General features: G+C 39.1%; 1 protein-coding gene across 1 annotated transcript in view; it reads right to left on the bottom strand.

Annotated features, from left to right (window-relative positions):
• The window catches only part of UTRN (utrophin), a 609745-nt gene that overhangs the window by 438727 nt on the left and 158095 nt on the right, over positions 1-12923 (bottom strand). Inside the window, exons 5-8 of the mRNA XM_060190773.1 lie at positions 12004-12081; positions 11246-11338; positions 7951-8123; positions 1495-1610 (exon numbers count right to left, since the gene is read on the bottom strand). Of these exons, the coding sequence (XP_060046756.1) occupies positions 1495-1610; positions 7951-8123; positions 11246-11338; positions 12004-12081 (460 nt within the window). The remainder of the gene's footprint in view (positions 1-1494; positions 1611-7950; positions 8124-11245; positions 11339-12003; positions 12082-12923) is intronic.

Raw genomic sequence — 12923 nt, 5'->3', positions numbered from 1 at the left:
AGGGTGGTGACATAGCTCCCTTGGCTAGCACACTGTTGTTTTACCATGTGACCGACAGCCTGGCCCATCATCTCACTGAAGGAAGCTTCAATGCTATGGTCTTTTACACTCTCCCCCCACCCCCGCCTCTCTGCATCTTAAAAATAAAATAAAAATCCCAGGGGGGGCATGCAGTGGCACACTTGCTTAAGCGCTCACATCACAGTGCACAAGGACCTGGGTTCAAGCCCCTGGTCCCCACCTGCAGGGGGAAAGCTTCATGAGTTGTGAGGTGGGGCTGCAGGTGGTTCTGTGTCTCTTTCCCTCTCTCTATCCCCTCTCCCCTATCAATTTTTTTCTCTGTCTCTATACCATAATAAATAAATAAAAATATTTTTAATCCCAGAAAATAGTAAACACAAACTAAGTACAAAGCACTGATAACTTGTTTAAAGAAAAATGGCTGGATATGTTGTGTTCCTTAGGATATATCCCCAGGAGAGGAACTGCAGGATCCAAAAAGATCTGTGTACACATATGTTCTTGGCAGCACAATTTCTAATAGCCAAAACCTGGAAGCAACCCAGATGTCCAACAACAGATGAGTGGCTGAGCAAGTTGTGGTCTATATACACAATGGACTACAACTCAGCTATAAAAAATGGTGACTTCACCATTTTCAGCCGATCTTGGATGGACCTTGAAAAAATCATGTTGAGTGAAATCAGCCAGAAACAGAAGGATTAGTATGGGATGATCTCACTCTCAGGCCGAAGTTGAAAAACAAGATCAGAAAAGAAAACACAAGTAGAACCTGAAATGGAATTGGCGTATCGCACCAAAGTAAAAGACTCTGGGGTGGGTGGGTGGGGAGAATATAGGTCCAAGAAAGAGTCAGAGGACCTAATAGGGGTTGTATTGTTATAAGGGAAACTGGAGAATGTTATGCATGTACAAACTATTGTACTTACTGTTGAATGTAAAACATTAATCCCCCAATAAAAAAAATCAAAAAAAATTGTAAGGAGGCAGGTGGTAGTACATCTGGTAAAGTGCACATATTGCTTAAGGACTAGGGTTCAAGTCTCTAGTCCCCATCTGCAGGGGGAATGCTTCATGAGCAGTAAAGCAGTGCTACAGGTGTCTCTCTTTCTCTCTCTTCATTTTTCTCCCTTCCCTATCAACTCTGTCACTATCCAATAAATACAAATTTCAGAAAGTTTTAAACAAGAAAAATCTGCAGCCATTTAAGATATAATACAGACAAATTAGGACAGAAAAAAATTATTCATTTTTAGCTATAGTTCCTCTTAGCTTAAAAAAAAAATGGCTGACATCAGTCACTCCTCCTAAAAACATTCCTATAAAAGAAAAGAGCACACTTAGGGAGCATTCAAAATTGCCAAGCAGAACTGAGACTGAATTAAATACAGGATACAATACCTTCAGGATCTAACAGCTTTTCAATTAAATACAGGATACATTTAATCCTGAATTAAATACAGGATACAATACCTTCAGGATCTAACAGCTTTTCAATTCCCAAATAAGTCTGAGCCTTGCTGAATGCATGTTCAAGTCTCTCAGTTGGAAACATTCTGACAACGCTCTCCCAGCTGAATAGATCAGGTCTGAAAACACCAAACAAATAAAGTGCAATGAGAAGAAAATATAGGGACAAAGGACAGTCATTGTTATGACCTGATACATTTTAGTTTGAGCTTTCTACTAGTAAGCTTGAAAAATAGTTTAACTTACACATCTCAAGGGCTTGCCAACTATATATCTTAAAACAATACAAAACATGAAAAGAATCAGTAAAACATACTGAAGTTCTTAGGTTGACTTAATACCTCTATTAAAATTACTGGAGTAGCCACTAAAAGATTAGAAATGATCTGTAATACTTTCTAAAATGTAAAAGTAAGAGAAAAGAGAGGAGGAATTTAACAATACAAGATAAGAAAGATAAAATATACAGAAAAAGTCAGCCTGAGAAGATCAGGCTAGCTGGCAGGGGCCAGCAGCGCATGTGGTTAAGTACACCCATCACCATGTGCAAGGACGCAGGTTCAGGCCCTGCCTCCCCACCTGCAGAGGGGAAGCTTCACAGACAGTGAAGCTAGTCTACAAGTGTCTCTCTCTCTTCCTCTCTCCCTCTCCTTCCCCTGTCAATTTCGCTCTGTCCTGTCAAAAATGGATTCATAGTGCCAGCCCCTAGCCCTAGCGATAACCATGGTGGCAATTAAAAGAAAAAGAAAAGAAAAGAAAAAAAAAAGACAGCTGGAAAAGAGCAGCCGTTAATGGCTGAAGAGATGTGTAGCTAGCACAGCAGACTTGCCTGGCCAAGACACACAGCTACCAAACACCATCTTCTGCAAAATCCTGATCCAGGGCAGTGAAGTACTCTTAACTCTCTTCTCCCTCCCTTTCTCGTTTCTCTCACTTTCTCTCTCTGTCTCTTGAAAAATAAATGTTTTTTTTTAAGGTATCAACAAATGAATGCAAATGCATCAATCCTCACAGTGCTGATGAACTTAAATCATCCAAATAAAACTAACGTTAGCTCAATAATGAAAGATGCCCTAATCTAGTCATGGGATGCTCTCCAGCAAAGCGTCTGAGAGGATTTCTATCATCCTCTTCCCTATGCATCATTGTCTAGCATTTTATTTCTAGACCAGATTTTTGCCTAATCCCACAAACTAGACCTCATCATTACACTGACTTACTGAAAGCTGACCATTTTCCCTGGCCATTTTTATCCATTCTTGCATTTTTGACTCAAGTATCTTCTGGGACTTGCCTCTGTCATATCTTGCTCTAGGCCTTCCCAGAGTCCTCTCTCTCCTGACTTCCACTCCTACTGCTTCCCCACTGCACCACCAGCCCCCCACATGGTAGGCGTCTTCTCTCTTTTTCTATAGCATATTTTCCATTTGAATATGCCTTACAATGTACATTTTGATTCCCTTCTGCCTCTTTCTATATGAACAGGGAGAAGTGGACTTGGACCTGTTTTGCACTAAGCTGTGTACCTACTACTTAATACAGAGAAGGTGGTCTGTGCATACTTTTAGAATCAGTTCAGTAAGGATGGAAAGAGTGTTGGCTAACATTCAAATTTTCTGATAAAATCTCTTAACCAACTAGCAATAAAGGCCAACCTTTTATGCTTATGAAGGAGAGGTGGTAGAAGGTTGAGGATGGAACGTGTCCATTAATCAGATAAAATGCACACAGGAAAAGCTAACACAAACATCATTCTTATTGGAAACCACTGAAACCAGTTCTTTTGTTAGTGAGTACAAAGCGTTCTATTCACTATCACAAATTTAAATCGTTGAAGAACAAGGCACAAAGGAAAGAGAAAAATAAATATTATAATTCCTGGATCATCTAGCCTAAAAAAAAAAAAACTAGAGGAACAAAATTAATTTTGTTACAAATTTAGAAACCTTCCATTCATAAGGTTAGAAAGACCAAGGGTCAGGTGTTACATCTAGTGGAACACATACCGGGGTGCAAGTAGGGGGTGGGGGGAAGCTTCGACAGTGAAGAAGCAATGCTACAGCCCTCTCCTCTCTCTCCCTCTCTCTCTCTCTCTCTCTCTCTCACTTTCTCCTTCTCTCCTCTCTCTGCCTCCCACTTTACCCCCCAATTTCTCTGTCTCCAATGGGTGAACAAATGAATGAATAAATTGCAAAAAAAGATACAGAAATGTCAATTGCACTTTTATACATCAAGAGAAACCACAAATTAAATAAAATCTGAGACAACAAATAACTAATGAAATAAAATCTACCTTTCTCATTTACATTTTTAATAAATCTGGAATTTATTTGTAGTATGGTGGGAAAGGATGGACTGACTAATCAATGTGGGCTGCGAGGCATCTGACACTGTTACTGAGTTCTATGAGCACAGTTGACTTTCTTAAATAACCTATTACTGAGTTACTATAACCTCTATTACTACGGATGCTATAACCTCTAGTACTACGGATGCTATAACCTCTATTACTATGCATACTATAACCTCTATTACTACAGATGTCATAACCTCTATTACTATGCATACTATAACCTCTATTACTACGGATGCTATAACCTCTATTATTATGCATACTATAACCTCTATTACTACAGATACCATAACCTCTATTACTACAGATGCTCTAACCTCTATTACTACAGATGCCATAACCTCTATTACTATGCATACTATAACCTCTATTATTACAGATGCCATAACCTCTATTACTATGCATACTATAACCTCTATTACTACAGATGCTATAACCTCTATTACTACGAATGCTATAACCTCTATTACTACAGATGCCATAACCTCTATTACTACAGATGCCATAACCTCTATTACTACGGATGCTATAACCTCTATTACTATGGATGCTATAACCTCTATTACTATGCATACTATAACCTCTATTATTACAGATGCCATAACCTCTATTACTATGCATACTATAACCTCTATTACTACAGATGCCATAACTTCTATTACTACAGATGCCATAACCTCTATTACTACGGATGCCATAACCTCTATTACTACGGATGCTATAACCTCTATTACTATGCATACTATAACCTCTATTACTATGGATGCTTTAACCTCTATTACTACGGATGCTATAACCTCTATTATTATGCATACTATAACCTCTATTACTACAGATGCTATAACCTCTATTATTACGGATGCCATAACCTCTATTACTATAGATGCTATAACCTCTATTAATATAAATACTACAACCTCTATTACTATAGATACTATGTTACCTCTATTACTATAGATACTATAACCTCTATTACTATAGATACTATAATCTCTATTACTATAGATACTATATAACCTCTATTAGTATAGATACTATATAACCTCTATTACTATAGATACTGTATAACCTCTATTACTATAGATACTGTATAACCTCTATTACTATAGATACTGTATAACCTCTATTACTATAGATACTGTATAACCTCTATTACTATAGATACTATATAACCTCTATTACTATAGATACTATAACCTCTATTACTATAGATACTGTATAACCTCTATTACTATAGATACTGTGTAACCTCTATTACTATAGATACTATAACCTCTATTACTATAGATACTATATAACCTCTATTACTATAGATACTATATAACCTCTATTACTATAGATACTGTATAACCTCTACTATAGATACTGTATAACCTCTATTACTATAGATACTGTGTAACCTCTATTACTATAGATACTATAACCTCTATTACTATAGATACTATATAACCTCTATTACTATAGATACTATATAACCTCTATTACTATAGATACTGTATAACCTCTATTACTATAGATACTATAACCTCTATTACAATAGATACTATAACCTCTATTACTATAGATACTATAACCTCTATTACTATACTGTATAACCTCTATTACTATAGATACTGTATAACCTCTATTACTATAGATACTATAACCTCTATTACTATAGATACTGTATAACCTCTATTACTAAAGATACTGTATAACCTCTATTACTATAGATAATATATAACCTCTATTACTATAGATACTGTATAACCTCTATTACTATAGATACTATAACCTCTATTACTGTAGATACTGTATAACCTCTATTACTATAGATACTATAACCTCTATTACTATAGATACTATAACCTCTATTACTATACATACTATAACCTCTATTACTATAGATACTGTATAACCTCTATTACTATAGATACTGTATAACCTCTATTACTATAGATACTATAACCTCTATTACTGTAGATACTATAACCTCTATTTACTATAGATACTATAACCTCTATTACTATAGATACTGTATAACCTCTATTACTATACATACTATAACCTCTATTACTATAGATACTGTATAACCTCTATTACTATAGATACTATAACCTCTATTACTATAGATACTATATAACCTCTATTACTATAGATAATGTATAACCTCTATTACTATTGATACTATAACCTCTATTACTATAGATACTATATAACCTCTATTACTATAGATACTATAACCTCTATTACTATAGATACGATAACCTCTATTACTATAGATACTATAACCTCTATTACTATAGATACTGTATAACCTCTATTACTATAGATACTATAACCTCTATTACTATAGATACTATATAACCTCTATTACTATAGATACTATAACCTCTATTACTATAGATACTGTATAACCTCTTTTACTATAGATACTATAACCTCTATTACTATAGATACTGTATAACCTCTATTACTATAGATACTGTATAACCTCTATTACTATATATACTATACGACCTCTATTACTATATATAAACTATATAACCTCTATTATTATATATACTATACAACCTCTATTATTATATATACTATACAACCTCTATTACTATATATACTATATAATCTCTGTTACTATAACCTATTATATAACTATTATAATATATAATAAATATTTTAATATATGATATATGTAACATATAATCTGTATTACTATAACCTATTATATTATTACTGAGATAGTTTGAGCCAACTACATCTCAAACTACATGGAATGTCATTTTTTTTTATTTATTCCCTTTTGTTGGCCTTGATTTATTTTTGTAGTTATTATTATTGTTGTTATTGATGTCATTGTTGGACAGGACAGAGAGAAATGGAGAGAGGAGGGGAAGACAGAGAGGGTGAGAGAAAGACAAACACCTACAGACCTGCTTCACCGCCTGTGAAGCGACTCCCCTGCAGGTGGGGAGCCGGGGGCTCCAACCGGGATCCTTATCGAACTGGTCCTTGCGCTTTGCGCCACGTGCGCTTAACCCACTGCGCTACCACCCGGTTCCCAGGAATGTCCTTCTTATATGTTAAGAATATCCGTATTTCATGTGATGGACAAATAAGAGTCCCACTCCACGTGGCTGGCAACGCACAGACCTAATGGCATCAGTGTCTATAGTGCTGCACGATCTGAATATGATTTCGTATTTGGTTTGAGTGTCTGTTTCAGCTCAGCTCTCCTTTCTCAGACTCCTTCTGACTCTCCGGTCGGTTATATGTTTGTCCTGTTTAGAAAAATCGATCTGCATCGTGTAAATTGGGGTTGCACTGACTTTGCAGGCTTCCCTCTGATGTAAGAATGAAACCTCACAACATTCTTTATAGATGTTACAGGCTAGTTCAGAACAAATGGAATTGTACTGTGTGTACCTACTTGATGCTTTTCTTTAAACTTAATAAGTCACGGGAAGTAACCACGGATATTGCACTATGGCATTTAAGTCCTGCTGAAATAAAAACTTGGTGAGCAGTTTTCTTCTGTGGCATTGCTCTTCTTAGTGTGATGGTGTGATCTGTGCACAAAACAGTGTGATGGGAATGTGGCAAAGGAAATTTGAGGGGGTCGGGTGGTGGTGCACCGGGTTAAACAAATGCAAGGCAGTGAGCAAGGACCCAGGTTCAAGCTCCTGATCCCCACCTGTGGGGGGAAAGCTTCAAGCAGTAAAACAGGGCTACAGCTGTCTTTCTGTCTCTCTATCTCCCCCCACCCTCTCTATTTCTCTGTCTCTATGCAATAATAAATAAATAAAAATATTTAAAATAAAATCGTTTTTGTTGTTGTTGGGTAGGACAGAGAGAAATGGAGAGAGGAGGAGAGAAAGGCAGACACCTGCAGACCTGCTTCACCGCCTGTGAAGCGACTCCCCTGCAGGTGGGGAGCCGGGGGCTCAAACTGGGATCCTTACGCCAGTCCTTGCGCTTGCTTCGCGCCATGTGTGCTTAACCCGCTGCGCTACTGCCAAACTCCCTAAAATAAAATCTTAAAAAGGGAAATTTGAGGAGGAGGAAAGAGAAGGAAGGGACACGGGAGGTCCCAATCCACAGGGTCCACTTGTAACAGAGTCGTGGCTCACTTATGTCTGTGCAGCAAGGCGTTAAAGGCGAGTCCGTCCGTCCAGCTGGTGGTGAAGTTGAGCACATTGACCTGGCTGTAGGGCCTGGTAGACTGTCGCACCCAGCTCAGCAGAATCTTCTCACTGTTTGTCTGCTGCAGGTCTGACATGATATCCTTCATGACATCTTTAACCTGTTCAAGAGAAACCACAGCTGACTGTCACTTAGAAACCTTCCTGGAACCAAGCCCTGGAGGAAAGAATGTCCTACGAATTCACCACCATAGAAGGGCCACATCACTGGATACTCTTTTTAGGCAGCTTTCTCCTTTAAGCACTGGAGTGACAAGTTCTTTTTTTTTTTTTTAAGAATTTATTAGATTTGATATTTATTTATTTATTTACATGGGAGAAAGACAGACAGGCACTGAGAGGGGAGTGGAAGATACAGAAGGAGAGAGGGACAGAGAGACACCTGCTGCAGCCCTGTCTCACCTCTTGTGAAGCTCTCCCCCTGCGGGTGAACACTGGGGGTGGGAGCCTGGGTTTTTGCGCATTGTAATGCGTGCACTTAGCCAAGTGTGCCACTGCCTGGCCCCTGACAAATACATTTTTAACAATGATTATTTTAGGAAAACAAATCTAGGAGATTTTTTTTTTTTTTTTTTTTTTTTTTGCTGGGGCTCAGTGCCTGCACTACAAATTCACTGCTCCCAGCAGCCATTTTTTTCCAGTTTTTTGTTGTTCTTGCTGTCGTTATTGTTGGATAGGACAAGAGAAATGGAGAGAGGAGGGGAAGACAGAGAGGGGTAGAGAAAGACAGACACCTGCAGACCTGCTTCACCACCTGTGAAGTGACTCCCCTGCAGGTGGGGAACCGGGGCTCGAACCCAGATCCTTACGCCGGTCCCTGTGCTTCGGGCACTTAAGGCAGTGAGCCACCACCTGGCCCCCCTTTACTTATATTTTTATTTTTTAACTTTATATAAAACAATCTTCCTATATATTAAAAACAATACTTATAATAAATAGGTTGGCTATAATGAACATCACATTCATAGCCACAAAACAGAATGTTTTAATACCAGACACTTTCAAATCCTTAATTTCAAGTAGGAATAAAATGGAATTGCTGTTTTCTACAAAACTGAAACAGAGTGGGAAAGTTTCCTATCTCCCCATAACCTCTCAATTTCTCGCTGTCTCTATCCAATAATAAATAAATAAAAATGTAGGGAGAGACAGAGAACTTTGACTGACCACACCATTAAAGAATGGGGTGTCCTGGGAGTTGGGCAGTGGCAAACCCAGTCAAGTGCACACGGTACCAAACACAAGGAACGGGTTCGAGCTCTAGCTCCCCACCTGCAAGGGGATGCTTCATAAGCATAAAAGCAGGTCTGCAGGTGTCTATCTTCCTCTCTCCCTCTCCATCTCCCAGTCCCTCTCTATTTCTCTCTGTTCTGCCTAATAAAATGGGGGGGGGGGTGAGTAGGGGTGTTAGGAGCAGTGGATCCATAGTGTGGGTGCCAAGGCACTTCAATAACCCTGGAGGCAAAAAAAAGAGGAAGGATCCCTGTTTTATCATAATTTTGTAATTCAACATTAAATCACTAATAAAAAAAGAATGAAGTATCTGCCCTGATAGTAACAGAAATTATAATCTATAATTAATAGGTTATAGTGTTTCTAAAATAGTATCTATGTTTTGACAAAACAGTCAGAAGAACAATGTGGACATAGCAGAAGGATACAGTAGCCAACATAAGGAATATTTCCCAGAACAAACAGAGAAAAACTTGAGAATCAAAATAGAAAAACATAAGCCACTAACAACTATAAATTCACAAGTAGACAGAGAAACACAGACACAGGCAGATACACATGACACAAAGACAACAAAAGCTAATCCTTTGCAATTACAGAGCCAGTCCAATGTCAGAGAACTCTAAGATGGAAATCCACACCACTGCTTGGCAGCCTGGGAGGCAGCACAGTGAGTAAAGCACTAAACTTTCAGGCATGAAGTCCCCAGTTCAATCCCTGGCCTCACCTACGCCACAGTAAGGTACTCTACCTCTGTCTCTGTCCATTTGTTCTCTCTCACACACAAATAAGTAAACGAATCTTTAAAAAAAAAAAAAATCACGATTTTCTAGGCATCACAATTATAAATCACCAAGGAGGATCTAAGAATGAATCTTAAACAAATGGATAAAGGATTGCTAAATAATTGAGTCTAAAAATCTCAACCTGGATCCCCATAGATATGTTTTTAATAGCAAAGTACAGCCAGACTATAGTGGAGACTCGTACAGATAACAGTTTACACTAACAATGAAAATGAACATTGTCAGAATTAAAAAAAAAAAAAAAAAAGCAATAGACAACACACACTTCCACAAACGGTACAGACACTAAGGGACTCCATAAGGCTTTAGGACATTACTGGCAGGAATGATGGAACTCAATTTAATAATCAGGAAATGTCAGCCAAGTTCACATGGAGAAACAGCTCAGCAACCTTCAAAAATGTCAAGTGATGAAATACAAGGAGAGCTGACACCTGAAACAGTAAAGATGCGTGGCACACGGGTGTAAAGCATGGTCTCGGTGTTCTTTTTCTCTCCACAGTTTTATGAGGACAACTGAAATAAATAAATGCTCTAAGTTCTAGAACTACGGTGAGGTCCTAACCCAATGAGACTGGTATGTTGGTCTAAAAAGAGATTAGAACACAGACACAAACTAAACGAACGAAGAGCATATGGAGGACACAGGTTGAGGTTTTCATCAACAACCCAAGGAGAGAGGCTACAATCAATTAATAATCTAGACCTGCAGACCCTCTCATCTCAGCTGACTTGCTCTCACCATTGTCAGAAGATAGATTTGTTATGAAAACATCCAGTGGGGGGGGGGAGGGGCGGGGGAGGTAGCCCTAAGGAGCTAACATAAAAACAAAACAGTTTTGGGAGTCGGGCGGAGGCGCAGCGGGTCAAGTGCACATGGCGCAAAGCGAAAGGACCAGCGGAAGGATCCCGGTTCGAGCCCCCGACTCCCCACCTGCAGGGGAGTCGCTTCACAGGCGGTGAAGCAGGTCTGCAGGTGTCTGTCTTTCTCTCCCCCTCTCTGTCTTCCCCTCCTCTCTCCGTTTCTCTCTGTCCTATCCAACAACAACAACATCAATAACTAACAATAATAACTACAACAATAAAACGAGGGCAACAAAAGGGGATAAATAAATATTAAAAAAAGTTACAAAGCCAAAACAAAACATTTTCAACTCCAAAGAAGAGACAGAAGCCTTCCCCACCTGCCAGTGTAAAATGATGCTCCAGAGTAATCCCAGGGTCAGCTTGTGGTTCCCGTCCACAATGTCAGTTCCTCCTATATTCACTAGATCCACCTATTAAAATGAAACAAATAGCAATAACTTTTAAGATAATTTCTCCAGAGAAGGCTGGGTTTCTATTTGAATGTATGTGATCAGCAAAATAAGGGACTGATAAAGAGAAATTCCACCTGAAACAATCGGGTAAACCTAAAATTAAAAGCCACAAAAATGCATCATGTTGGGAGCCAGGTGGTAGCGCAGCACATTAAGCACAGGTGGCACAAAGCACAAGGACCGGCGTAAGGATCTTGGTTCAAGTCCCCGGCTCTCCACCTGCAGAGGAATCGCTCACAGGCGTTGAAGCAGGTCTGCAGGTGTCTGTCTTTCTCTCCCCCTCTCTGCTTCCCTTCCTCTCTCCATATCTCGCTGTCCTATCCAACAACAACATCAGGAACAACAATAATAACCACAGCAATAAAACAAGGGCAACAAAAGGGAATAAATAAATAAATTTTTAAAACTGCATCATTTATACCATACATCAAAAATGCCATCAGGGAAAGGAAAAAAAAAAAAAAAGCTATTCCTCTGCCCACATAAAAGGTTCAGTACTTTTTCATAAGAAAAATGTTGACCAAAAAAAAAAATGTTTACCAAAATCCATCAACATGGCAAAGAGCAGGTGTACAGTTTCCAGCATACTCCTGACGGCACTAAAAGACACAACACAAACTTACACTGTTCTGGTGTAAGACCTGAAGCACCCTGTTGACATTATTTAAAGCATGTACCCTCGTAGAACCACGCTCCTTTGGCTAGAAAGAAAAAGAAGAAAAAATCCAGTAAGAAACAGCCCCTCCACGTTGCTAGCAAACACTGACTTTAACATGCACACAGAAGAGATTGCAGGGCCTCTCACTGTGCCCGGAGTTCTGGCCAGCTTGGCAGGCCAGCTTACAGGCTCCTGTTGGCAGCATAAAATGACCCTTCTAGCAACAGCATAAGAGAGCCCTTCCCTAACTCGCTTGCACATTAGAATCTCCTAGGAAGCTTGAAAAAATACCAAAGACTGAGTCTGACCTCACTCTCAACCACTTTGATTTAATAAATATGGGGTGTAGTTTGAGTTTGAAAGGTTTTTTTAAAAACATTTACTTATTTATGTATTCTCTTTTGTTGCTCTTGTTTTATTGTTGTAATTATTCTTGTTGTTACTGATGTCATTGTTGGATATGACAGAGTGAAATGGAGAGAGGAAAGGAAGACAGAGAGGGGAGAGAAAGACAGACACCCGCAAACCTGCTTCACCACCTATGAAGGGACTCCCCTGCAGGTGGGGAGCCGGGGGCTCGAACTGAGATCCTTACGAAGGTCCTTGCGCTTTGCACCACCTGTGCTTAACTCACTGTGCTACCGCCCTACGCCCAGGTTTGAAAGGTTTTAGCCAGAGGCCCTTTGGAATATAACTTAAACTATGCCTACTAGCTATCTACTAAATGGAGGACACCCCCCCCAACTCTTCATCTGCACTATTCCAGCCTTTAGGTCCATGATTGGTCAACAATTTGTTTGACTTTGTATGTTAACTCTCTTTTCAGCCACCAGGTTCCAGATGCTAGCATGATGCTGACCAGACTTCCCTGGACAGACGACCCCG

This window comes from Erinaceus europaeus, chromosome 4, assembly GCF_950295315.1.
Source record: "Erinaceus europaeus chromosome 4, mEriEur2.1, whole genome shotgun sequence".
In the NCBI taxonomy this organism is placed as follows: domain Eukaryota; kingdom Metazoa; phylum Chordata; class Mammalia; order Eulipotyphla; family Erinaceidae; genus Erinaceus; species Erinaceus europaeus.
This window is presented reverse-complemented; position numbering and strand designations above follow the sequence as displayed.